The 25,340-nt window shown below is 45.4% G+C and overlaps 1 protein-coding gene across 1 annotated transcript in view; it reads right to left on the bottom strand.

Moving 5' to 3' along the window:
• Positions 1 to 10,244: 10,244 nt before the first annotated feature.
• Positions 10,245 to 25,340, bottom strand: part of LOC146207774 (SEC14-like protein 2) — a 32,789-nt gene continuing 17,693 nt past the window's right edge. Inside the window, exons 5-12 of the mRNA XM_084590324.1 lie at positions 24,352 to 24,445; positions 23,559 to 23,653; positions 22,779 to 22,857; positions 20,041 to 20,121; positions 18,471 to 18,557; positions 15,098 to 15,204; positions 12,647 to 12,965; positions 10,245 to 11,262 (exon numbers count right to left, since the gene is read on the bottom strand). Coding sequence (XP_084446450.1) covers positions 11,150 to 11,262; positions 12,647 to 12,965; positions 15,098 to 15,204; positions 18,471 to 18,557; positions 20,041 to 20,121; positions 22,779 to 22,857; positions 23,559 to 23,653; positions 24,352 to 24,445 — 975 coding nt within the window. The 3' untranslated portion in view covers positions 10,245 to 11,149. The remainder of the gene's footprint in view (positions 11,263 to 12,646; positions 12,966 to 15,097; positions 15,205 to 18,470; positions 18,558 to 20,040; positions 20,122 to 22,778; positions 22,858 to 23,558; positions 23,654 to 24,351; positions 24,446 to 25,340) is intronic.

Here is a 25,340-nt window from a genome sequence, read left to right as displayed (position 1 = left end):
TATCGGGAACGGACGCGCCTGTCGAGGCACCGCGCACATACGCGGAGGTAACAAACTTTTATCGCGAGCTAAGATGCACGTACCCCGCCCCTCACCCCGACCTCGACCGGGCGCAAGCCACGACACTCAGACGCCTACAAACAAAGGCCATTCTTAGCCCCTACCGACTATCGTTAATTACAAACGGAGAATTCAACCCTGCATGCCGGCACTGCGGTGACGGGACGCAGGCCACTCAAGACCATATACTGTGGGAATGCGCCAGCAATCCCCCTCCAAAGACACTCTTGCCAGCTCCCTCAGCGGAGGAATGGGACAAGCTGTTGGCCAGCCCAAGAAAAACTACGCAACTGGCCCTCGTCACGCGAGCTCAAGAGGTCGCTCCCGACTGGAGGCCACCCTTGACTCGCCCCAGCCCGAAATAATTCCTTTCATTTCGTGGCAATAAAAGTTGTTACCACCTATGCTCCCCTTCGAAAGCCAGTTTCCGTGCTCTCTACTCTGGCCGCCGATCCTGGATGGTGACGTCAATACCCAACATGGTATCCACTGGTCCGTCTTTCTAAGTGACAGGTGAAAAGTGGGCGGGGACCACTAATTGTGTGACCCGCTCACTGCGCACTTTGTCGCGTACGCGGTGTCCTTGCTCTGAGACCGTTCTGTGGGCTGCGTGGTTTCCAAAGCCTTTCTAAATACGCCACGCCTCTCGCCAAACGCGGAGGAGGAAGGAAGGTACTAGACGGATGCCGGTATCTAGATGGTCAGGCAGGAGAGGGAACAACATCTGCGAGGGAAAGGGAGGAAAGTTTAGTTTAGTTTGTGGGGTTTAACGTCGCAAAGCGACTCAGGCTATGGGAGACGCCGTAGTGGAGGACTCCGAAAATTTCGACCACCTGGGGTTCTTTAACGTGTCTTGACATCGCACAACACACGGAAACAAGGAAGATTTGGTTTGGTTTGGTTTGTGGGGTTTAACGTCCCAAAGCAACTCAGGCTATGAGAGTCGCCGTAGTAGAGGACTCCGGAAATTTAGACCACCTGGGGTCCTTTAACGTGTACTGACATCGCACAGCACACGGGCGCCTTGCTTTTCGCCTCTATCGAAAAGCAAATCGGCTGTTTGCTGTCTCTGTAACAGCACGTCCTACTAATTACTGTTTCGAAAATGTTTGTTGCTTTGGGTTTTGGAGGCGAAGCGTCACAATCACCGGGGAAGAAAATAGGTGTTTTTGCCGGAGGGTGGACCGTCACCTTTTAACTACATTGAAGGCGCAGCTACTCCGCTTCATGACCGTTGCCTATAGCTCCGGCTAAATGATCTGCTGAGCCGTGGCTCTCTCACTTACTGTCCATGAAGTCCTAAGGTGAGAGCTCGACTAGCCTATTCTCTCCGTTTGATAAAGTTCATCCTGAATATCTCCACGCAGTCCTACGATGCGGTGCTGTCTCCCGACTCCCCACACCCGCCGTGCAGCCCACGCCAGGCACTCAGCCTAGGCGAAGAAGAGCAGCGTGGACTTGAAGTATCGGATGCGGAGCGCAGCTTCATGGCGATGGACAATCTAGGTCTTCCGCTATGCGACCACAACGGTCATCACCTGGAGAAGCCTGAGCAGCCCCTTGACCTCAGCAAGTCATCTGAAACACGCCGTGACCTTGCGCAAGTGCAGGTGAGTGTTTGGCATAATCGGTGGCCTACCGTGGTACCAAGCCTGCTGTTGCACAGCCTAATCGGCAGTGCGTTCTCAAATGGTGAAAAGGGGTTCAAATTACGAAAAGAACACAGTTAACTTGCAATGCTGTGGGCTATTTTGACCAGCTAAGAGATTAAAATGTCAATTCACCTTCATCGAACAGCGACAGTCACGGCTCTGATCCAATCCACGAACTCATCCTCTGCATATCAGGCACCATAAAATCTGAGCCACCGCCTTTCAGAATATGTGTAAGGTAGTCGGGCGCTTGTGAGCTAGCCATTCCTAATGATCAAACGGTTAAAAGTTAAGGTTGTAGTAAACACCAGCTGTTCGTAATCGCTTTATTCTTTAGCACACTCTGTCTCTGTGCAGTTGTACGGTACTCGGAAAGTATTCGATATGCCAGATTATTAAGACATCAGAGTTGAAAATGTCGAAATGAAACCTAATGGACTGAAATCGGCTGTACGTCTGAAATATCATTTGAAGCTAGTCTCTCATGCTCGAGGAATATAGCTCGATGTTCCGTGAGAAGGCATTTGCCGAATTATGTTCCGGCTTAAATGCAAGCGAGTTGCCAGGCGCGTTTTGCCATAACACGTTAAAAATTTAAATGCTGCGAGCCATCATGAGGTGGAAACCTAAGATGAAAAACATGCAAAAATGGCGACAAAGTTTAACATTTTTTTTTGGTTTGGTTTGGTTTGGTTTGTGGGGTTTAACGTCCCAAAGCAACTCAGGCTATGAGAGACGCCGTAGTGGAGGACTCCGGAAATTTCGACCACCTGGGGTTCTTTATCGTGCACTGACATCGCACAGCACACGGGCGCCTTGCTTTTCGCCTGCATCGAAAAGCTGCCGCCGAGGCCGGGATTCGATCCCGCGCCCTTGGGAACAGTAGTCGAGCGCCGTAACCACTGCACCACCCCGGCGGGGTGCCGATTCTTATTTATGTCCTCTGTTTTTTAAAGCATTTGGGCAATATTCCTTTCTTATGATTTAAAGATATTTCTATGGGAATGGACTTCAACCTTTCATTTTTTGTTTAGAAATAAGATGGCCTGTCCTGGGCCATCTAGACGGGAAACTAGAAGTGGACCATAAAATCCTTACGCACATCATATCAGCGCAGCTTACGCCCTTTACGTTTGCGCAGTTCTCTCTGTCGGTGACTTCGTTTTTTGTTTCTATGTGAAAGCTGCGTATCTGAGCCATATAATCGCACTTGTCGGCCTAAATTCATTTTATGCGCATGTTTATTGTCCCGTTAACGGTCGATTCAGCGTATACTACCCATGCAGGCGCTAAGATTCAGTCGTGTCAATAAGACGGACCGAACACATGAAGTTTTATCAAAAGAGTGGGTCGAAATTTTTGGCGACCTGACATCAAGTTATGTTTCATAGTCCAGCAAGAAGACAAGGCAGGCACAAGCGCTGATACTAGCCATTGGGTCTGTCCCTTGTCTTCTTGCTACACTATGGAACATAACGTATACCCACGAGCTCTCACCCTTACCCTGTCAAATACCATCAAGTAACGTAAAGGCTGGTAGCTATCGGTTCTTTTCCCCTGGGACCTTGTGGAATCTTGCAAAAGTCTTAGTTCTCAAGCAATAAATTTCGCGCGCCGCTACGTCATGGCTGAGAGGGATTACATTATTGAGCATGAAGTGGTCCTCGCTACTGTGGCCACATTTCGATGGAAGTGAGTGTACACTCTCCTTAGTGCCTATTTTCGGTGGACATTAGCGTGTAACGCTGGGTAAAAAAATCAGGGAAAGGATCCTCAATCAGGGAAGAGTAATCAATTCCAGGAGGAGGAAGACTCAATATGACACGGCAGGGAGTGAGGCGGCCTAATGAGGTTAAGAAATATACGGGATTAGCAGCGGCCGCTTCCAGCGCAGGATCGACAGAAATAAATGGTATCGAGCGAAATAGGTCCTAGTCCTCAGGGGGGCAGACAGGGTAGACGACGATTATGAGGACGTGGTTATCGGTGCACGTCGAGAAATCCCAGCTAGTCGAAAAAACAGTCTGACAACCTTCGTCTCATTTTCACTGCCAACATCTCACAAGTAAACTTCAATCGCTGCTTCTGTTGAGCAGATACTAAAAGGAGCCTGGATTAAAGCTAGAAAGTAGTGAAAATTAGACAATAGTATCCACTATTTGATTTTGCCGACACATCTGAAGCCAAATGGAGAAGATGAAATATTTTAAATGCATTTCATTATTGAACAATAAATAATAATGTTTTAAATGAACGCAAGAAGTAACTTAAAGGCCACCAGAGTATGGCCGTCTTGCTTGCTCTTCAAACCATTGTCGCATTAGAAAGGACAAAAATATTAATCAGAAAGTTTTCAGTGTACGCACACAGCTTATCGGGGACAGATAGTATACTTGCCAGTGTAATTGCAGAATTGCAGAGCAATCCAGCAAGCAACTCAGTTGGAACGTTATAAGCTAAAGATAACCTTTTTTAGACCCCTATAGATTAAATCTGAGTCATAGAACTTTCATAATGAAATGAAGCTTTATTTTGCCATATATATCTGTTCGTATCAAGTTTGCAGGAGACGACACGCTCTTAAGGGACACATTGAAACAAACTCTCAATGGCAATAGTTTCGATGCGCTTTGTGTAATGTGAAGAATATGATTCCGCATATGCACGGAATTTCAACTGGCGGGAATTACATGCGTGCATTATCTACCGCGACACCAAAGCTTGTAAATAATGTATAATCTTTATTTGCTTTTTGTTGTATTTCCTATTGTGGGAAAGTAGCTAGCAGGTGCACCAAAACAAGCATACAAAAGAAAATAGCCAGTTAGCCAAACTGAAGTTTTCTTCACCAGACAGGCTTGGGAAGTAGCTACTTTGGTGCAAAGTGCCCACCAGCGGCAGCACTGAGTCCCTTATTATTATCATTATCGCGTGGTGACTGTCATCTGAGACAGGGCACGAATCTTTCTTGTCGCAATCTTCTTCGCAGTCCACGGGATTGTGCCTGTGCGTCTCCGTGTTCTGGTTGGGCGCCATCATGGTGCCTGTGTACACCTTCTGGTACTTCTCCTACGTGCACGAAATAAACGACGGTGTCGTGTACAAGGAGACGGAAGACCGAGACGCAGTCGACCTGTCCCTCTTTACCAGGGTGATGAAAGCACCCCTTTGGCTCGACGGCGACTCGTGGTGGATTCGGCGACCGCAGCGTTGCATCGCGTCGACGCTAAGACTAGAACGAAACGTAAGCAGCGCGACAGGATCGGTATGCGCCGCCACACCCAGCCTGGGACGCCGGTCGAAGAGGACTACTACGTGACGGACGCCACGGTTGACTTATCGACGACAAGCCTTCCGTTGCTTGCCGTTGACTTTGTGTCAAGAACTGTGCAAAAGACTGTTAGCATCGACGCGGACATCCCAGCGCGCCCACTTTTACCAGTGAACGAGTGGCCTGAGACCAGGCGAGCAACCGCTGGCAGAAAATCCGCCGCTGAGTCGTCCATCATTCGCGCAAGTGAATCAGCTGCGTCTCAAGAAGAAAACTCCGACTACAGTTGGTCGAGTACAAGTCCTACCAAAGTCGGCGCCAGCCGGAAATCTTCGTCTAATATGGCCTTCTTGGACACCGCACCGACCAAGTTGCATTCACAGCTGCGTCTCAAGAAGAAAACTCCGACTACAGTTGGTCGAGTACAACTTCTACCAAAGTCGGCGCCAGCCGGAAATCTTCGTCTAATATGGCCTTCTTGAACACTGCACAGACTAGGTTGCCTGGAGCAGACACGACCGATTCGTCAGATGCCAGCGGTGTTGTAGTTGACGCAGACGAGACCAATGTTTCAGACATCCCCGCCATTGCAACTCACGCTAACACGAACAACCTTTCGGGCGTCACCTCTGTTGTAACTGACACAGACGGAGGGAATTTTTCGGACACCAGCGGTGTTCTTAGTGACGCAGGCAGGAATGATTTTTCAGACACCGCTACAACTGCAATTTATATTAACAAGAATAACTTTTCAAATGTAAAAGCCTCTGTAACCGAACCATCAAGTCGCACTCCAGCCCACAAGCGCGAAACGGAGCCCCTCACGACAAAAGCGACCAGTTTAAGTTTGCCAGGCATCAACGAAACTTTTGCGAAGGTCTCACGCGTTGCACGAGGAACTGGCAGTAGAGAAGTGGATCACAGTTCTAGTTCGCTCACGGAAGTACCATACATTATATTTGACAGGCGCGGAATGAAACCCTCAAAACGCGGACTATATGCAACTAAAGGGTACGAGGACAGTACGAAGCACGTAACACTATCGCCATGGGTAGTTAGCAACACGCCTAGTACTCATGGCACACAGCGTTTTAGAGAATTTTTAACAAAGATAATACATCGCGACGCTGAGTATGATCAGCTATAATAAGATGATGTTTATGTACGCTTCCTTTTAGCTCTTCTCTTGCATGTAGGTTGATCAGTGACTGGCATGTCGCTCTGTGAAATACTGTACTCTGGTGCATATGTAACATCGGGCATGTGTGCTTCTTTGACACGAGAAGTAATTCGTGAAAATAATATAATTGGGCTTTACACATTACAACCTATGAAACAAAAGATCTACGTTCGACGGCAGCGTTTAATGGTAATGAATGGAATGCTAGAGTTAAGACTGTCCGTATACAGCAGTGCCATTCTGTCATATAATTCGGGTGCATGACTATACACCTGGTTATCTGGCGCACTTGCTCCTTCCGCCGTACCTCCACTCTGACGATGGTGCAGCTGGTTCCGTGCTCCTTGCTTAAATTTGTTGTAAAGAAGGAATCTTTCTTCTGTTACTTTTACCTTTCAAAGTGGAAAATTGTAAGACGTTTTGCAACATATGCCTTACATATTTACTATAAAGCATGTTTTAAGGGAAAATTAAACTGCTAGTAGGGACTACATTCATCTGTGGAAGAAGACTGGGCGTGTTCGGCCCCTTAGCCGCTCCATTTCGAGAAAAAAATCACTAGTGTGTCGCTGGCATGCCAGTGAATGCGCCTACGCACGTGTCCTCACCTAGGAGCAGCTCCACTGACTCATGATCCAAGGATGCTGGAAGGCTACATTCCGATATCACCTTCCCATCTCAAAGGACGTGCCTGATCTGCAGCGCTTGCCAAGTCGGCCATGGCATATGGTTTTACATCACGCACCCTAGCGACAAGTCAGTGCATGGCCATGTCACTGGCCAACTATCATTTGGCAGAGAAAGGTCCGTGATTTTTTGCTCACAGTGTTGACGCTGACAACTCCTGCGCCGCATTTTCCGGCAAACAGGGCCTTTAACGTCATAGCGTTAACAGCTATAGCAGAAGAAGAAAACCTGATTTGAGATATTCTTGGCAATTGAAATTGTTCTAAGTGATTACATGCAACAGACGATTTATTTTCATCATTTCGAGTGGCGGCTATACTCAAGATAAACATCATTCTCCAGGATGTGTCTGGTGTATGCGTCACGGTCGGGTTCCGGTAAAAATGTCCACAGAAAAAAAAAAGTATCTATTTGTGAAATAGAATAAAATGTCTCTGAACGGTTGCAAAACGTACCACAACCTTAGGCCTCGTCTCGTGCCCCTGTCTTCTCAGGGAGCAATTCAGTGTCACCGACTTTTACTGATTTTACGCTCATATTTATTTATTTCAGGAATACTGCCAGCCTTCACAGAAGGCCTTAGGCAGGAGTGGGATTACATGCATTGTTAAAATACACAGCAGAAAATTCTTTGATGATTTGATCTTGGACATGTTTTGTGTGTATTTTGGTGCCGGCGATTTTTAATTCCACCTTGCTTTAGTATTAGCGCTACAAGGTACGTCGACGGCGTATTCCCGTGGCACGCTGCAAGAATGCTTATACACCGCTTCCACTTGTTGGCTTGGAAGTGGACGAACATCGAAGTTATGCGGGCGTTCATAACAATATATACATATCCAGTCTGGATGTTGTAAACTTGTCCTGACGAAGGGAATACCTTTCCCGAAACTGTCGACAAAATAAACTGTGAAAACGAACAGTCGCGTCTGTCGTAACGCTCTACTATATATATTGTTACGTATATTGCAGAACGGAGTGACAGCGCCTTGGCTTCGCTTTGTTTGCGGACGCAAGAGCGCGCTGCCTACCTGCTTCGGTATAGGCGGATGCCTGGAGTGACGCTTAAGGGTGGCCGTGGTCAATGACTGGCTAAGACTCGGTCTGCACTTTTTATAGCACCTCCATCGCCCTTGCAAGTGCAGCAAGAATTGAGCCCTGTCGCCTCAGGAAGAGTTGTCATTAGAAGGTCTTCTGTTACGCCTTCCGCATTGAGCGGTTCCTCCAAGACGACTACGCGCCAAGCCCGTTGTGTCTTTCTAGGCGAGTAATATTACCCAGACGATGAATGCCTAGTGAGCTGCGCTGACCATACACTTTGCGGCTAAAGTATAGCGGTATGCCATGCTGTGGTGAGCTCTTTCCCCACGCCTTTTCGCAGTGCTTTCTGCAGTGCCTGCAGACATTTCGGTGTTCAAATGTCCTAGGACCCAAACTGTTGCTGCATCTATTCTCAAAGTCATGAAAGAGCGAAATAAAATTGCAATTTTTCGGAGATGTCAATACCGGAGTAATTCATCCTTACGGGACAATTTTTGCCGTGGGCACAATTTTTTTCTAGTGGCCGCGATTCCTGTGGGGCCTTTTCTCCGAGGGACATTTTTTTCCGGGGTCGTTTCTTCCGGGGACGTTTTTACACACTCCCGTCGCGGGCATGGCTCTAGCATGTGGTGACAGCCGGCAGGTGAGTCCGAGTATTTATTCGTCGACGGTTTGTGTGGCGTAACGATGCCATAAGCTGTCACAGAGTTGGAGAGAGAGAGAGGAACAACTTTATTTGCCCCAGATGTCGTGAATTAGGGCAGGTGGGTCCTGTGTGGCCCCCAGGTGGGGGCGACATCCTGGGTCCACGAAATAAGTGCAAGCTGTGTTTTCTTGTCTGGAACACAAGTGGAAGTTGTTATCAGCTGCCAACGCGGGCCGCTTATTTGGTGAGGGGTATAGGATATGAACAAGGTATTTTGGATGCCTATTGAGGCACGCTGCTTTTAGCCACGCCGGCATGTTCGTGCGGCTTGGTGGAATCGGGGCTTCATATCTATGTGGGGTCATCAATTGCGACCGGCAGCTGAGTACATGGTTCCTTAGGACTGCCTGCTACTAAGGATGGGAGAGATATTAGAGGCACAAGTTAACACCGGGCTGATAGCTAATTAATAAAGTTAAGCAAGCTGAAACTACATGCACCCGAACGAGGAACCGCAAGAGGAGACGCAGACGTGAGTCATTAGCGTCATCGTGTCGTAACATTAAAGACTGAATTTAGGTGTCCCCCATAGCGCTACAGCAGTAGCGTCGCCAAAGCCGCTGTCATTAATTTGGCTGAGATAGACCAACATTCAGTTAACTAAATCTATCTACCACTCGTTAAGTTCGGTTTAACCGTGCATGAATTAAACATTGATAATTTTTTGTTGAATGGGTGGGGATGAGGACGGAGGAAGTCGTTGCTCATAGATGAAAGGAGATGAAAAATGTGGGAGGGAAATGGTGCGCAAATACGAAAGTCTCCGTTGGAGATCAAAACTATATAGACCAAGCAAACGTTAAAAGCAACGAGGTGCCAGTGTTTGGCTTACAGAATGTACACTGAATTCTGTTATGAAGAAGCTTTATATTTATCTAAGCAAGCGACAAGGTTCTATTGCGTCGTGGATAAAAGTGGTCAGTCACAACTCTGTGTGGTTTGCGACTCGCAGGAACTGCTGACGAGAACACAGCACAATAGTTCAGAACGTGTAACTGCAGTCAGGCAGTCCTCCTCGAATAGCAGGTGCTAATAACGGCGAAGACGCCATTGACGCGTTTCATTTACCCACTCTCTGTGCACACTGATCATAAAAAGGATGTCCGCCCTGTCATTCTTTGTTGTTGAGCCTAGCCATGTTTTTACTCTCCTTATTGCACCGAAGGATCCTTTGACAGTGCAGGTGGTAAGTGGCAAGGGTAGAGTTGCTTCAAAGGCTATTGCTAAAAAAGTTCATAGTCAGGTAGTGTTGTACCTCCCCCCGCCTCCCCCCCCCCCCCCTCTTTTTCCTTCTGGAGCTTGATGATCAAAACAATATATATTATCCGAAATTTTACAGAGGGGAGCGGGGGAACAGAGGCCGTTCAGATTCTAATGGTGCCCAAGACCAACTATGCGCACGGCCTTAAAACAGATTATGTGATTTTCGGTGGCCACCAATCTCGCCAATGGCATCATGCGTACTGTACGGAACTTACCTTTCTTGTTAAATATAAGGGAAGGATATCTTGCACAGCTAATTTTAGCGACACAGGAAACGAGGCCCGTAATTTCGTGCGACATGTGCTTCGAACGCATTATTGGGTTTCATCGAGCGTGATTGAGAGAACTACCAGTGAAAATGAAAAAAAAAAATACATAATTTTATTCACAGTAGGAACTCGGTCTGCAGAAAATTTACGCCATAGAAACTCAAGTATTGCTGAGGCCGCTTAAGCATAAGCTAGCACAAACACCTCGTTTCTGAAATGTCTTGACAGCTGCCTGAGGGTAAACCTCTGTGACAAGCATGTTGAGCGGAAATAAACATTTTCAATCGCTTTATTAGAGAGATTTAGCATACCGTACTAGCGTACATGTATACCGGTTCGCTGGACACCCCCTGCATAGTGTGCATTGCGTAGTTGTAGCAAAGGCGTGGCCACTTCGTTTGCTCATAGGGCGTCCGGTAAGGCTGTATACATTTACTCTAGTACCTTTTGACATGTTAAATCTCTTTATTATCTTGTAACCCAGACGCATCAGGTTTATCCCGTTCAGTTGTTTCATGGCGACAATCTTAAAAAAGAGAAAAGTCGAGGAGAGAACAACAAAATGCGTGAAAAAAAAAACAAAAAAAAAAAACGATTGCTCTCTTCATGAGGTATTTTGCACTGTTATGGTTTGTATACAGTCTGCAATATATTTTACCATCCAGTCGCAAACAGAGCGGTGAAATGTGCAGTTTTTTTTTTCTTTTTTGAAGCCTTACAGGTGCGTCGCTCGGCAAACATTATGGAATGAGCGATGTGATATGCCCCTTAATTAACAGGTCACGCTTGCGGTACTCCTTTGGCGCTGGTTTGGTACAGAACATCGTTCAACAGAACTGTGAATTGACAAGTGAAAGAGTGTTTTGTCGCGCGGGGGGGTATGTAGACGCGTGTCCCTGTTACCTCACAAAGACATGTCTACTGCCCCGCAATTTTTTAGACTTCGGTGGGCAACTTCTCGGAGTCAGTTCGAAAGACGCAGCAAGCAGCGCGGTGGTGTCTGACGATGGCTCCACAAAGTCAAAGCAATGAAAAATCAGCTTTATCCTCTTCCGACTCAGGCTGAACTTCGACGATGTAGGACACAGTCTTGCTGTGGAGCCAGCTGTAGGAGTTGTCGAACTCTAGGATATCTGCGAAATGCGTGAACAACGTGTCAATTCCTATTCGGTTAGGAGCAAGATTAGAGCAGCAAAATAAACAGAAAAGTAGCAGGAAAAGGAAATGTAGAGCTCAGAAAACACTGGTTCGATCCCTGGGCGTACAAGGCAAATGACAGATGACAACAGTGTCTTGTCCAGGGCGATTGAGCAGACAAATATAAGGAAATGACGGGGCTCCCTATGACGCATATATGAAGCTAACAGTGAATTACACCAAGGAAAGCCTAAGGGGATGCATTTTTCATTTATTCGCTTTGTTGATGGGAAATTAATCGTAAAAATGAAAATATTTTATGGTTGAAACTTAATTGTTTGGGTAACAGAAGCAAAGACTACCGTATGCTGCTGTGTGATTCGAAGCCATGAGTTGCGAAATTAGAGTACGTTCCGTACGAATCCAATCAACCTCACGTGCATTTAACTTTTTTCTTCTACATGATACTGTTTATATTTCAATCATACAATATAAATACGATTTATTTGGATGCACGGCCTATGCACGCGTCAAGGTGGCCTTCGGTTTCGATGTACAGAGCAAGAAACTCACACCAGTGCTTCTGGTCTATGTTGCAACGCGTCGCTTCCCGGTCACAAATATCACAGTCGATCGGTTCAAGTAACGTGTAAGTAGTCCTAAATTTTCACGCGAAAAAGGATCAAACCCTAAATTTCAGAGAAGAGAACAAGCAAACACTACGCCTCATGAGGTCTCTTGATGGGAAGTGCATCCCATGCGTTATGCTAACGCGGCATGTCGATACGGACGTCTATATACTTGCGGGGAAAAGCACCAGCTATGTGGCGTTCTCTTGAATAGGACAGCACTAACTGAGACGAGTTTCGACGAAGCACAGAAAAGTATAGAGGATGGAGGAAAGATCTAGCCTGCTTGTCCTTCGTGAAAGTGTGTCCAAGTTAGCTTTGCCAGATTCGACGTGACGTATCAACCATTCCCAATTGCCAGAATTTCGTCTACTATGTGGTGCTTGATACTGACACTGAAGTGACAGAGGCTTACAGCTCCACAGTGACGCTCAAGTAGCGGGTACCTTCTTCAAATCACTGGTTGGTTGAAGGGCGATCATGACGTATGAATGGGAAAACAGCGTTCTGCACTTGTTGCTATAGAAAAACAAAAGCTCGTTGTGCGCTCAAGATGAAGGGTATACGCTGCTGGGGCATCACTTACAGAAAACAAAACAAAAACGGATCTATAACAGTATACGTACTACAATGTGTTGGCCCCTTTTTGGGCTGTAGCAACGCATGGGATAAAATTAAATGTAAAAGAACCGGCCGCTTCTTCTCAATGCACCCCAGACGCGCACACTGAGAAGTCGCGGAGGCCACTTACATGTTCCAGGCTTGCCACAGACGAGACGCCCCTTCTCGGGTAGCAGGCTGCACGAGGGTACTCTCTGTGTTTCTATCAGGTACTCGCTGACAACGTTTCCAACACTGCCCGGCGGCTCGTAGCGCACTCCGAACGCCAGATCTCCCGAGGCAGTCTGGAAGCTCCAGCTGAGCTGCTCTCCACTCCGCTCCACCCGCACGGGAAGCTCCCAGCGGCCTCGGCGGTCGATGTGCCTCACCGTGGCGCCGGTCTCATGAGAGAGCCTCCGCTTGACCAGCTCCTCGCGATACGAGGGCGGGACTTCCCCTCCTGGACAGATCTGTGCGAAATCACCATGCGAAACCAATGAAGTTTTCAAGAGTAATGAACTCGGTTAACCTTTGAATCACCTTACAATATAACGAAATCTGGAAAATATTTTTCTGTAGTTCTGTAGTTTTTTTGTAGTGTATTTCTGTTGTCTGTAGTTCTGTAGCACTTTTCTGTCGTAACTAGAGGAATTTCTGATGTTACTACAGACCGTTCTGTTATCACAACAGGTTTCCCGACAAAAGCCACCCAGAAATTCTGTCGTAACAACAGAAAAGTTTCTGTAGTGATTCTCGACTGGGTGTGCATCGGTAGTTTATCCTTCATTGCCAAGAAAATCGGTCGCCAAATGTAGCCTACCTAGGCGGTCTTTATAAGCACCTTTCTGCGCTGTAAATTCTTAACCAAACCTGTACTCAATTACAGAACATACTGCCAGTCTTGATTTTGTATATTACGTGCTTCCTGCAGCCTCAAATGGCCCACTTGAATCGATGACCTCTACGACGGTCGCATATTTTCTTCCCTATATGCGGCGGCTCCATATGTGCCCTCATCCCATCTTAAAAAAGCTTTCTTCGAACGAAACAAGCATTTCTTACGTGCCTGCTTCCGTTGTAAAGCTGCTTCGATACATTTTTCGCGCTTTGCGCTAGATGGGAAGCGTTCGCTATAATAACCAGAATGACGAAACTGTACCATGTCATAAGCACAGGGCACACATCTGAGAGCGCCCCTATCCGGCCCCAGGTGGGCTATATTTAGCAGTGAAAGCTGCTATGAAATTGTTGCAGCCGACAGCCCTACACTCTACCCTGGAATCTACGCCCAGTCGAAAAAAACTACAGAACTGTGTCAAAAATACAAAATATTCTGTAGTTCTGTCGTAAACGTCTGATTTTTCTGTAGTTCTGTAGTGCATCTTTGTTGTTCTGTAGTTTTCCTGTAGTATACTTCTGTTGTCTGTAGTTCTGTAGTACTTTTTTGTTGTTCTGTAGTTTTCCTGTAGTATACTTCTGTTGTCTGTAGTTCTGTAGTACTTTTTGTTGTTCTGTAGTTTTCCTGTAGTATACTTCTGTTGTCTGTAGTACTTTTTTGTTGTTCTGTAGTTTTCCTGTAGTATACTTCTGTTGTCTGTAGTACTTTTTTGTTCTGTAGATTTCCTGTAGTATACTTCTGTTGTCTGTAGTTCTGTAGTACTTTTTTGTTGTTCTGTAGTTTTCCTGTAGTATACTTCTGTTGTCTGTAGTTCTGTAGTACTTTTTTGTTGTTCTGTAGTTTTCCTGTAGTATACTTCTGTTGTCTGCAGTTCTGTAGTACTTTTTTGTTGTTACAGAAATTTGTGATGTTACTACAGAACGTTCTGTTGTCACAACAGGTTTCCCGTCAAAAACCGCACAGAAATTCTATCGTAACAACAGAAAATTTTCTGTAGTTTTTTCCTACTGGGCGGCGTCGTCCGTAAGACTAGCTACGCAATGAATGAAACAGTTAAATCAATTTTCATCAAGTCAATGACATCACTTCAATCACTTCAAAGAAGTATTGACCACTTGCTACGGTTGGCACGATTAAGGAGAACAGGGAGGGAAAGGTCGAAAGGAGGAATGCAGCAGGTGGATACCGGGGACGGTGGAGGTTCTGACAGGGCACATAAGTGCACACCTCGAGAATGATAGCGACGAGAACTACTCTGTGACTCGCTTTTTAAAACCGTTGGAGATTACACGACTCGCCGAGATATCAAGAACATTCTCCCCATCCCTCATTTTACTTTTGCAGCAAAATCTGTCCTACTGAGCCAAAGAGCAAAAAGCATAATCACCCCCCCGCCTCCCTTCTTTCCAGTGCACACGCGCCTCTCATATCCACTGCTCGTATAAATGACTCCCAGGAGCTAGCTATATGAGATTGACTAGATGGTAGTCGAGCTGTTACGAGCGCCTCGACATAGGTTAGAGGCAGTGGGGCGGCACCACTCAGGATAGATGTGCGTATGGATAGATGTGCATATGGATAGATGTTCGCTAAGCTTAGCGCGTTACGAATCGGGGCATATATAGGCATCGTGGCAGTTTTTGCATCAAGGAAGCCCCGTGCCCTGCCAGCGTTCTGAATTCCACAGAACGACCCGGTGCGTACCAGGTGCTTGCACTGTGGGTCTCCGTCGGGCCCCACCATGTTTCCTCCCCAATGCTGGGGCACGCCATCGGGATCCAGGCGCTCGAAGATGCCTTTCCTCCATCCGTCTGCGCGAGAAAATACGGGTAATTTCAATGCGAATGAAACAAGGACATCACCCAAAGCTCGCAGGTGATGCACGTGGTTCCTGAGATAAATACTAAACAAACAGAAAGCCCCAAAGTAACAGAAAATGTACTATTTTTTTGCAATCGAATGGTTAAAAAAAAAGATCTAGAAGAAAATAATGTCACGTGGTGGTAACAAAGCCGATTAGAACAAATGAGTCTCGGAGTGCACTAAAGGAACTCATTATTGGGCTGACTTGCGCCCGTAAAAGAACTAAGTGACCCTAGGCGGCGTTAACAGCTTATGTGCCTAGTGGTCGTCGAACTAAAAATGCCCGTTGCATTCGGCAGTGCTCAAATTAAAGCCGGCGAAGAAACATCTGCATAAACCAGCCCAGGGATACTGGAAAAGTCTGAAATAATGCAGAAACAGATGTACTTTCCTGCAATTATGCGAGAATATAATCTCGGCGAATCTCATGCCACAAAAAAAGCAATAAAGCCGCGTTTCGCGGCAATAACTTTGGTTGGGATTGGTTGTCTTGCAGGCATATGTCGCGCATTCCGTAGGTGAAGCGAGACATTCATTTAAATTGGTTAGCCTTTACATGGCCCGGCTAAACAAAAATGCGAATTGCATCAAAAAACGAAAAAAAGACGCACAAAAAGTACAAGGTTGGTACCAGTCGGTTAAAGAATGCGAATTGCCTAAAAAAAACAAAAACAGAGAAGGACGAAGGAAAAGTACAAGGCTAGTGCCAGCCGCCGAATTCACTTTTTCCAAAGTTACGCTTAAAGCAGAGGGGTTTTCATTTTATTTCACTTTCAGGGCCTTTACATTGTTTATGGGGATCATTAGAGGAAGAAAAGTTCACTCAAATAGAGGCGTATAGGATATGCTAGAAGAGGCAGAAAAGGATAAAATATCTTACAATACCAGTAGACGCTCGCGCTTAAATAATGGAACAGGCTTCCACTTGCTTGACAAGCTGTCGCTGTCACATACTAATAAAGGCATTGCTTTTCTGAACGGGTCGATACCCGTGTTTTAGTCTTTCTCCGTTTTCTGCGCTTACAGGGACAAGCTATCTCCTCCTTTGAGTCAGCCTTAGTTTTATTTTTCTTGTTTGTATTTTAGTAGTGGCTATAACCGGTTCTTGAATAAACATGGTCTAACTTGGCAGTTAGCGCTCGTCCTGGCTCTTGTTTCGTCTTTGTTTTCCCGCTCTAGTCCGCCTTTCTTGAACTATGTCACGTAGTGAAAGCTTTTTTTTTTCTTTTTGCTAAAACACTATGTGGCCGCCTTCTGGAATAAGTTTTGTGCTCCGTTTAGCTTTAAGAGATGTTCACATGAACTCAGGTCATTGCTTTCTTTTAGGAGCAAGCGGCAACAGCCAGGCCTTGTTCGGGGAGCATCCGAAGGAGCACGCGCTCGAAGAGTTTCTTATTCTGCTGTCACACGGGCACGGCTGAACTCCTTTCAACTCCCTTCAACCAAGGTAGTCTTTATCCCAATGGAGATACGCACCGTGTCACACGGCAGTCCTTTAGGAAAGGAAGTTTGAAGAAGTTCCTAGCGTAAGGAGTTCCAATCATTTCCCTCGAGCAGGTTCCCTGTGAGCTTTAGTGCAGGTTTTAAAAGAAGCACTTAAGCATTAATTTTGCGTTTTTAACTAATTTTAATACTGTAGCACAACGTAGAGCATGGAAAAAAGGAAATGCGCTAATATTCAAGCATGCACGCAGGAATTTTGCAAGCACATTGTGGCCAGCAGAAAGGACAAATCCACTATGCTAGTAGAAGTAACAGCGCATTCCTTTCATATGACTGAAGGCATATTTATATTTTAAATTCAATTCAAACTGTTGAAAAGAAAGCAGATAAAAATTAATTTACATGTTTCTAACTTGATTATTTTATATGCATACACAAAACGAATAGCGCCTAATGGGACCCTGACGGCGTCTTTGAGGAGCTCATTCGTAGCCGTATGACACGGCGACAACTCCTTTGGGGCTGAACTCCTTGCGTGGTTCTTTATGGAAACGAAGTTCGAGGGAGTTGGGACTTGCCCGTGTGACAGAAGTATTAGATAATGGAACACGGATGCTGCCATGGTGATGACGATGCTTGACGAAATTTCTTGGTTTACGCAAATACGCTTACACCGTCGCCAAGCGTTCGAATGAGAATAAAGATTGATGCGATGCATTAAAGAACAGCATTTTTTTCCTGACATACTGTTTCGACGCGTGTTGCGTTTTCCCAGTGTTGTGTGTGGTGGAGCCATTTTTGCGCGCTGTCATGATGCACGCGTCTATGTAGAATATGTTATTTTGTGTCTCCATCCAGTGGGCCCATAGCACTCCCCTGATGGGGCTGGGGCAGGTAGGTCACCGCCGCTTGCGGCGGGGGCTAGCCTGCCACCGAATTTTTATCTCTTGTAGGCCGTCATTGCACCCACCACCGCTTCGGTGGTGGACGACGGCTGTTGTCGCGGCGCGCGTCTTTCTTTTCCTCTTCTTTTCCTTTCTTCTCTGTTTTCTGTCTGCACGAGGCAGCGGAGGTGGCTCAGCTACAGAGTCAGTAGCAGGCCCGTGCATTTTCTTTTGCTTCTTCCTACAGGCACAACAACAACAACAACCATCCAGTAGGCTGGCATTTCGGGGAGGCACCGCTATGTCAGCGCAGAAAATTTCTTGCTCGAACGAGGTCCTGGAAACATGTAGAACGAACCCAAAGCAAATGAGGTGAGGAACGTTCGATATGTATTTTTCTCTTGAAGAAGCAGCGTGAGGACATTGAAGTAGCTTATTTACAGGAACTTGCTGTGGGGGTCTCACTTGCGCAACCCATTTCACCCTACTCCAGAAAAACAAAAACTTAAAGAACAGGAGCCTTTTGTTTCGATACAGTTTGTTGCATAATTAATTTTTCCCATGGGTATGCAGTACCGAAATAGGCACTGAAGTGATAAAAAAAAACGAAAAAAAAAAGGACGAAAGTCTCCAAAAGAAAGCACTGAAGTCATCTGGCTGCATAGAGTGCTATTGGAGAACAAGCACAGCGGTGTTTCCAGTTTTGAAACGCATCATGACCTCAACACGAAGGATGTACTATGTGTTATTATATAGCTGGAATCGCATCAGAAACAAGAATCATTGCTGCCACAATATAGCTTGCTCTGATTAGTGCGTATGCGAGAAACAATGCCAAGAATAATAGTACTGGTATTCGTTTCTATATTCGCTCCGTGCCAGCTCACCTGTGCCGTATATGGCGACCTTGTCTGCCGTGCGTTGTGTCAGGAAAGGACGCAGTATCTTCCACAGCATGGGGAAGAAGCGGGGAGCTGCCAAGGGAGAGAAAAGCCCTCAATAAAATCACCACGCTTCAGTGCTCAGAGCGAGAGGAAATTTTAGAGTTCAAGTCGTCATTGCGGATACCCCAGAGAAGAACACGTGTCCTCTGTCTCCTCCGTGAAAGACGAGGGATTGGAAGGTGAAGAGCTAAATGAAAATGATCGATCGTGGGGTGAGTTTTAAACTAACAGATTTCGCTAAACGGAGAAAGAAAATTGCAGTGGTTTAACTTGGCTAAACCTAGTATAACGTAACACTAGTTAGGCGTAGTTTATCTTGGTGAATGGTAGACGTTATGGACGTTTTCGCCGTCTTCTCATCACCTGCTAGAGGCGCGCTTGGGAGGAGAACCATGATGTATGCTGGCCAAATTGTAAGAAGTGACGTAGATATAAATTCCGTTTTAATCTCATCATTCGAAGGTGCTTGCGTGGCCTAGGCACAGCGTGTCTAAGTTGGATTCGAATAATCCTGGAAGGCTGGATTCTGGTCTCACCCTCGTATCTTAATAGCGAAGCCACAGTTGGCAGTACCAGCCAATATGGCGATACAGGGCCGTTTAGACCTCGTGAGGAGCTCCAAATTTAATAATAAAAACAAATTTTGGGATAGAGAATTGAGTTATGCGGCCGAGGCCTCTTCAAGCTAATGAGCTTTCTCGAAAACGTTTCCTTTCTCTTTGTCTCTCCGGGTACACATTAATAGGACCCACGTGAGAGCCGAGACCTGTTACTCGCTAATCAAAGACAACACGGGATTTCACACGACGTGACTTCTTCCAGTTCATTTTTTATTACTAGGCTTCAAGACATCCACGTGATACTCCCTTTTGAATATTCCTCTGTTGTTTCGTGTTATACTGGCCACTACACGGCAACCTTCTCGGGGTTAACGACATGCCGCGGTAGCCTGTCGTTATAAAATATGCCAATATTAAGTCTCAATGGTTTTTCTCTTAGTTCTAACATTCCAGAGCAGTAGGTTTGTGTGTAAGCGCCTTGACTAGAGTATATGTGGCCGCACTCAGTTCCTTGCTGAGTAATTCTGAAACCCAAAGTATTACCTGTCTGGAAAGCTAATTTAATGGTGACCTGGATTAGGACTTCTTAAGAATGCTCACTGCCGTCTTGGCTTTCTCCTTCTAAATTTAACGAAATAACTATTCTTATTCGTTTATAAATTTCCTTACTTTTGCTATGCTACATATACACAAGTACAGCGCGCTAAACGCAGAGGTCGTTTTGCACTCTCGGGCTCCAAAGTTGATAAGCATTTTCTGCATTCTTTAACTCTAGTTACCATTTATATCAAAATGATTTATTTCTCTGAGCAAGAAATAAACATTCTCATTTCTTGTGGATTACACCCCATGCATAGAAACAAAGGGCAAATTTTGAGTGTGCTTTACCGATGACGAAGCAAACAAAAAGCAGTAATAGGGCGGGCTGCCAGGTCGCATAATGCAATACCCACCGTTGATGAGGTAGGCCTTCTCGAGGATCTCAGGGTAGTTGTCTTCGTAAAGCTTGATGAAATCGGTGAGCAGAGTTATCACTGCGAGAATGGAAGGGTGCATGAGCGATCATGCTCCGCAGACGCTGACGTCTAAAACAGCACGCGAACAGGGCGAGATGAAGCAGAGTCCTGCTGCATTTCAACTCCTAGTTCGTTAGAGAGCTCGCGGCCCATAAAAGTTGAGGAATGGTCCTCGTCACAAGATGTTCTTGTGCATGCTGTAAGTACAGCGTGAAGGGCGGCAGTCGGAATAATTAGAATACCTGTGAGGCTCAACGTACAACTTAGAATGCCTCAGGGGACATGCAAAAGGAGAGCCCGTCATGTGTCTCACCAAAACGTCTAGAACAATTTCAACCATTTCGGTTCCTTTAAACCCTTCCAACTCAATTATACTTTTGTCTTTAAGGTCGTTCCACTCACTTCACTTTTATCGTATGTTTACGCTTAACGAAGCCACTACGTGCGCTTAACGGCGATATCTCATAGCCGTGGGTAATGATGACTTGGGGAGTAGTATAGTTTATGCTGTTTAATGACGGAGTTATACTGTGCGTCCACGTGTTGTTGAATAAAAGCTGTTCGTTAGACAGCTCCTCATATACGGAGTCGTATGGAGGTAACAGCCAAGTAGCGGTATGTTTCACCTGGCGTCATGATCAAAGGCGACTAAAATGCAGTGCCCGGAGACTGTGTGGCTTCGCACTTCGGTGCGAACTTTCCCATGTATACGCTATGTTGGAAAAGGTAGTGTCCGCATTACATTGTGCTAAATTCCATAAAATGTGTTACACTATTTGGAACCTTTCACTATTTTCGGTCCCGGTCTTTCATGGGACGTTCTTGTAGTCTGTATTAGGCGCGGTATTGTTGCGAAGTTCAAATGCAGTAATGAAAAAAAATAAATAAAAATAAAAATAAAAACCGATTTATTGCTTTGCGAAGCACACGAGATTAGATAAAAGTCAGGGTGATAGATAAGCTCCGCTTTTCGTAATGGCTGAATTCTGTGGCCCTCGCTTATTTACGCACCTACTCAGCTTTAGTATAGTGGTAAGATAACAATACGTAAAATACCGCCCGACTTACATTTAAACCGCCACTTGTTCCCAAGGCATACAGTCGTTCTCTGCGTGACCTAGTCGCTAGCGTGTGTGGTTCATATGCTAAATGTTCTGTGTTCGAATCCGACCTTAATTACTTAATCAATTATTTGAGACTGGCGGATACGTTTAATTCTCATGAAATGTCTCGCTTTAATCACTTTCGTCCTACACGTGGCGTCCCTTTTTGTGCGAGCCTTGTGGGATGTTTAAAATTCCCGCTCGAGGTCATGTGTCTATCACGTTATGACCCTGTCAACCAATCAGGATTTTCGTGACGCGACGCCCAAACAACATCGAGGGATATTCCATTCAACGAGAGCTTCAAAGCTGCCGCTGTAAAAACCAGAGTCGAATGCGCAGCTCATTTCACATTTGCACGACGCACCGAAAGCGAAGTCGCATTCCCTGGGAATCGAGTCTCTCGTTTTAACAGGCGTCATGCTTTCGGTTAGGATAAGGGCAGTCCGAAGGCAGTCTGGGACAAAACTAGTGACAATCCATCTCATTTTACTGTGAAAAATAGTTAGTCCATTAATCGAGCTTGATCCTTGCTATTATAGTGTCCCGGAATATGTATTTTTTTTAATTTTTTACCTGCTGTGGAGTAAACGAGAGAAGCAGAGGAAAAACTAAGTTACATGCAGTTGTATATTTCTACATATTTTACGGGCTATGATTTGTCGAACTGTTTCACTGCACCGCTCATATTTGATCGGCTTTATGCATCCGCATATAAGAACTTCGGGCGAACCTTTCACGCTTGCTATAAATAGAAGTTTATCCATCTCTCTTACGAATATTTTGTGCCATCTTGTTATGAATTGAGATCACGCCTTCGAAATCAATTTTAAATATATTATCACGAACAACATTCGTAATGCGGTCGACCTGTAAGCCAGGGCTTAAGTTTTTGGTGCTGAAATAATTTCGAAAAGCTACCGGTCGAAACATAATGGGCCAAGAAAAGCCGGAAAGAGGAAGAGAGGATGAAGCAATGATAAAATTCTAAACAGTGTTCTGACACAGACGCCCCCTCCCCCCTTTGTCCCTCTGGTACATTTTAAATCTCTTGGAGTGCACTATTACACGTCCCCATCCTCATTTAATTTAACATCGTCACATGTCCTACAAAGGATCACCTCCTCTTTCTCATCTAGTTTAACATACTGCTCTTTGAAAAAAAAAAAAAAAAAAACGGAAAAACAATCTCCTACCTTCGGGCAAGAACGTTGAAGGTAGAGTCTGAAATGAAAATACGGCTACAGCCCGCAGCAGCGCTAGTTGTAGCGATCAACGTATACAACCAGAGCTTTGCTCTACTACCACGTAGCACCTACTTTAAAACCTACTTCGTATAATATGGGTTAAAAGCAGTTTGGCCGTAGCAGGTAGAAAATTAAAGCATCACTGTCCGAGGTATGACAGCATCACTCTCCCACTGTCTTAATGTATGACCCTTTCTCACCGTTGTCTCCCCCCTCTCCTTATGTAATGTCCCTGATAAGGATCTTTAAGGAAATAATAAATGATGATGATGATGATGTTCTTGACTCCAAATGGCCGTGGGGCCTCTGATGCAAGTCAACGTACCTTGCCACGAATACAGCTGGCGCAGCGAGAAGTGCTCGAAGTCTACGATGAAGAAGACAGTCTCGATCACCCTGTTCTTCTGAAAAAAGCATGGAAGATGCAAACCTTCAGGAGAAAATAGGGCACTCAAATCTCATCAGGCAGTTTCAGAATAGGGGGCCGAGGCGGATAGAGGCCGCTAACTCATCTTCATCCTTTCATCGTGCTATTCTGCGCATGCGCATTGGTGTTTAGTTATTTTTTCATTCACTAACCGATGGAGTCACCTTATTATAAAGCTCGCTATTATGCAGCTCAGAATTCTTAATATCGTCCTCTCTTAGGCCCAGTCTGAGGTAGAAATGCATCAGTTGACATTTGCACGGCAGCGAATTCTGTCCTATATGCGGTTGTAAAGAACGTATTACGAGGCAGTGAATTACCGGTGCTGTCTCCTATGCCACTCAGGTGGTCGCAGACAGTGGGGCGTGTGGTACGAAAAAACAAAGTCATTTGCATCGTTTGCAGGATTAATAGCACTCAGCAATGACTTATCACAACTACAAAACTGCGTTTAGGACTGAATTTCCTTTACATTCCTTTCAAGCTTTCGGCGCGAATATTTGTACAGCAAATGCAAAATCCAGACAAGCTGAATTACGACGGCTATATGCACAGATACGTCACACACAAAATCTCGCTACATCTTCTTTATAGCCTGCGCGCTCGTTCAGTTCGTGTCGCTATACCGCGTACTTGAAATATGGGACGAACAAGTGAACGCGACGACGTGTGACTCACCTTTATCGAGTTGCGTCTCAGATTATCCAGCATGCTCTCGAACAGCAGCAGGAGGCGCTTTTTTATTTGGTCGACTGAGATTACTTCCAGGAACCCTGAGTACAGTACATGCCGTTTTACAGATGTGTAAATTAATGAAGGAGCGCAACGTTTCCCGATTTCGCGCCGCAGGTCGCAACAGTGCGTGCATGGCCTATAGGAGTAAAGTGTCCCACGCGGGATACAAGGATACAAGAGGGCTCGGATTCTTATCTCAAAACTGCTGCCCATTAGAGCAACTTCTGACAATTTGGTTAAACATATTGTGACGTCACACAAAACAGCCTACCAGTTATTACTCTGTTATGTAGCCTGCCAACAACATTCTGCTGGAAGCATGCTATAGTGAGGAGAACCTGAAAGACACATAGTCATAACGCCTGCGAGCCTGCAATCCAAGTCACCGGTCAAACACTTTCTGCTAGAGAAGGCTTGCTATTTTTTGTACCATTTTCGTGCACGCTGATCGCTGCTCTCGTAACGTGGCTAGTGATGATTCTGCACCAAACGTTTAACTTAAATCTGTTGTTTTTCAGTCTAAGGCTGATTTCGTGTAGTGATTCATACTTAATAAAATCTTCCACAAAAAAGGAACGCTACGAAAATTCTATTTCCTACCTTTATAAACTAGTTTTTAAGCATTAGTTTTTGCCTTTTGCTGAAACTCGAGCATTCACTTTGGCGATATGCACAGAGCAAGCAAACTCGAAGAAAACGCGGTATAAAAATAAAAAAGGCAGCAGTCCGACCTCACCCTTGATGTCGACGGTTCCAATGGGCATGAGGTAGCAGACGTGTCCCTCTGGTGAGCAGTCCAGGAAGCCACCGGGGAAGTGTTTTTGGAAGACCTGCGCAATCCGAAGTCCGTACAGTCCTAAGTACACCTATAGTCTGAAGAAATTAAGCTTTCCACACGTGGCCGCTTTTCACTTTATTACATGTGAGCGGTTTGTTGAGCTGATATTCTGTCGTTCTCACAACATTTTGTCATTCCCCATTGGCATGGTCATATAATGACTTAATCATGACCTAAATATTTAGAATTACAAATAAATGCTTTATATTAGCAATTTATTTTAGTATTTTATCTATTTACGTGTTCAATTGGTCTGTCACCCAATATTATGAGTTGCTTATACGGTTCATTATAACTCTTATACACATAGACTCATATAACTCTTATACACATACCCATTATAAGCCTGAGCCGAAACTCGCGTTACAATAGCTGAATGCCTCTTCGGTTTATGTATCTTGTTTGTTTTCTGTTTTTGTATTTTTGAGTCGCTTGTCACTGTTAAGAGATAAAGAGAGAGAGAGAGAGAGAGAGAGAGAGAGAGAGAGAGAGAGAGAGAGGAAATAGGATAGAAAGACAGGGAGGTTAACCAGGTGATGCCCGGTAGGCTACCCTACACGAGGGGAGGGGAACAAAGGGAGAAAAAAGGAAAGAAAGAGCGCCAAGGAAAGGAGTCTGTCACATGTCCAGACATGTATAGTCAAAGGGGGTAGAGAGCGTACACTTAGTCTTCAAACTGTCAAACTGTCAAAGATAATGGTATGTCAATGATATGGACATGCCAATTCTACGTGGGGAAGTTTCCGCAATGGATGTCGAATAGCTCTTGGGCCCACTGTTCCATACCTTGAAGATCATGTATCGACAAGCAAGGCAGCACATGAACGTCACGAAGATCGGCCCAATTACATTCACAGGATGTCCTGGCTAATGTTCGGTTAACTCTG

The sequence above is a fragment of the Amblyomma maculatum genome, chromosome 1 (assembly GCF_055883805.1).
Source record: "Amblyomma maculatum isolate TAMU_Amacu chromosome 1, ASM5588380v1, whole genome shotgun sequence".
Classification (NCBI taxonomy): Eukaryota; Metazoa; Arthropoda; class Arachnida; order Ixodida; family Ixodidae; genus Amblyomma; species Amblyomma maculatum.
Note: the sequence above shows the minus strand (reverse complement) of the source record. Positions and strands in the feature narration are given on the sequence as shown.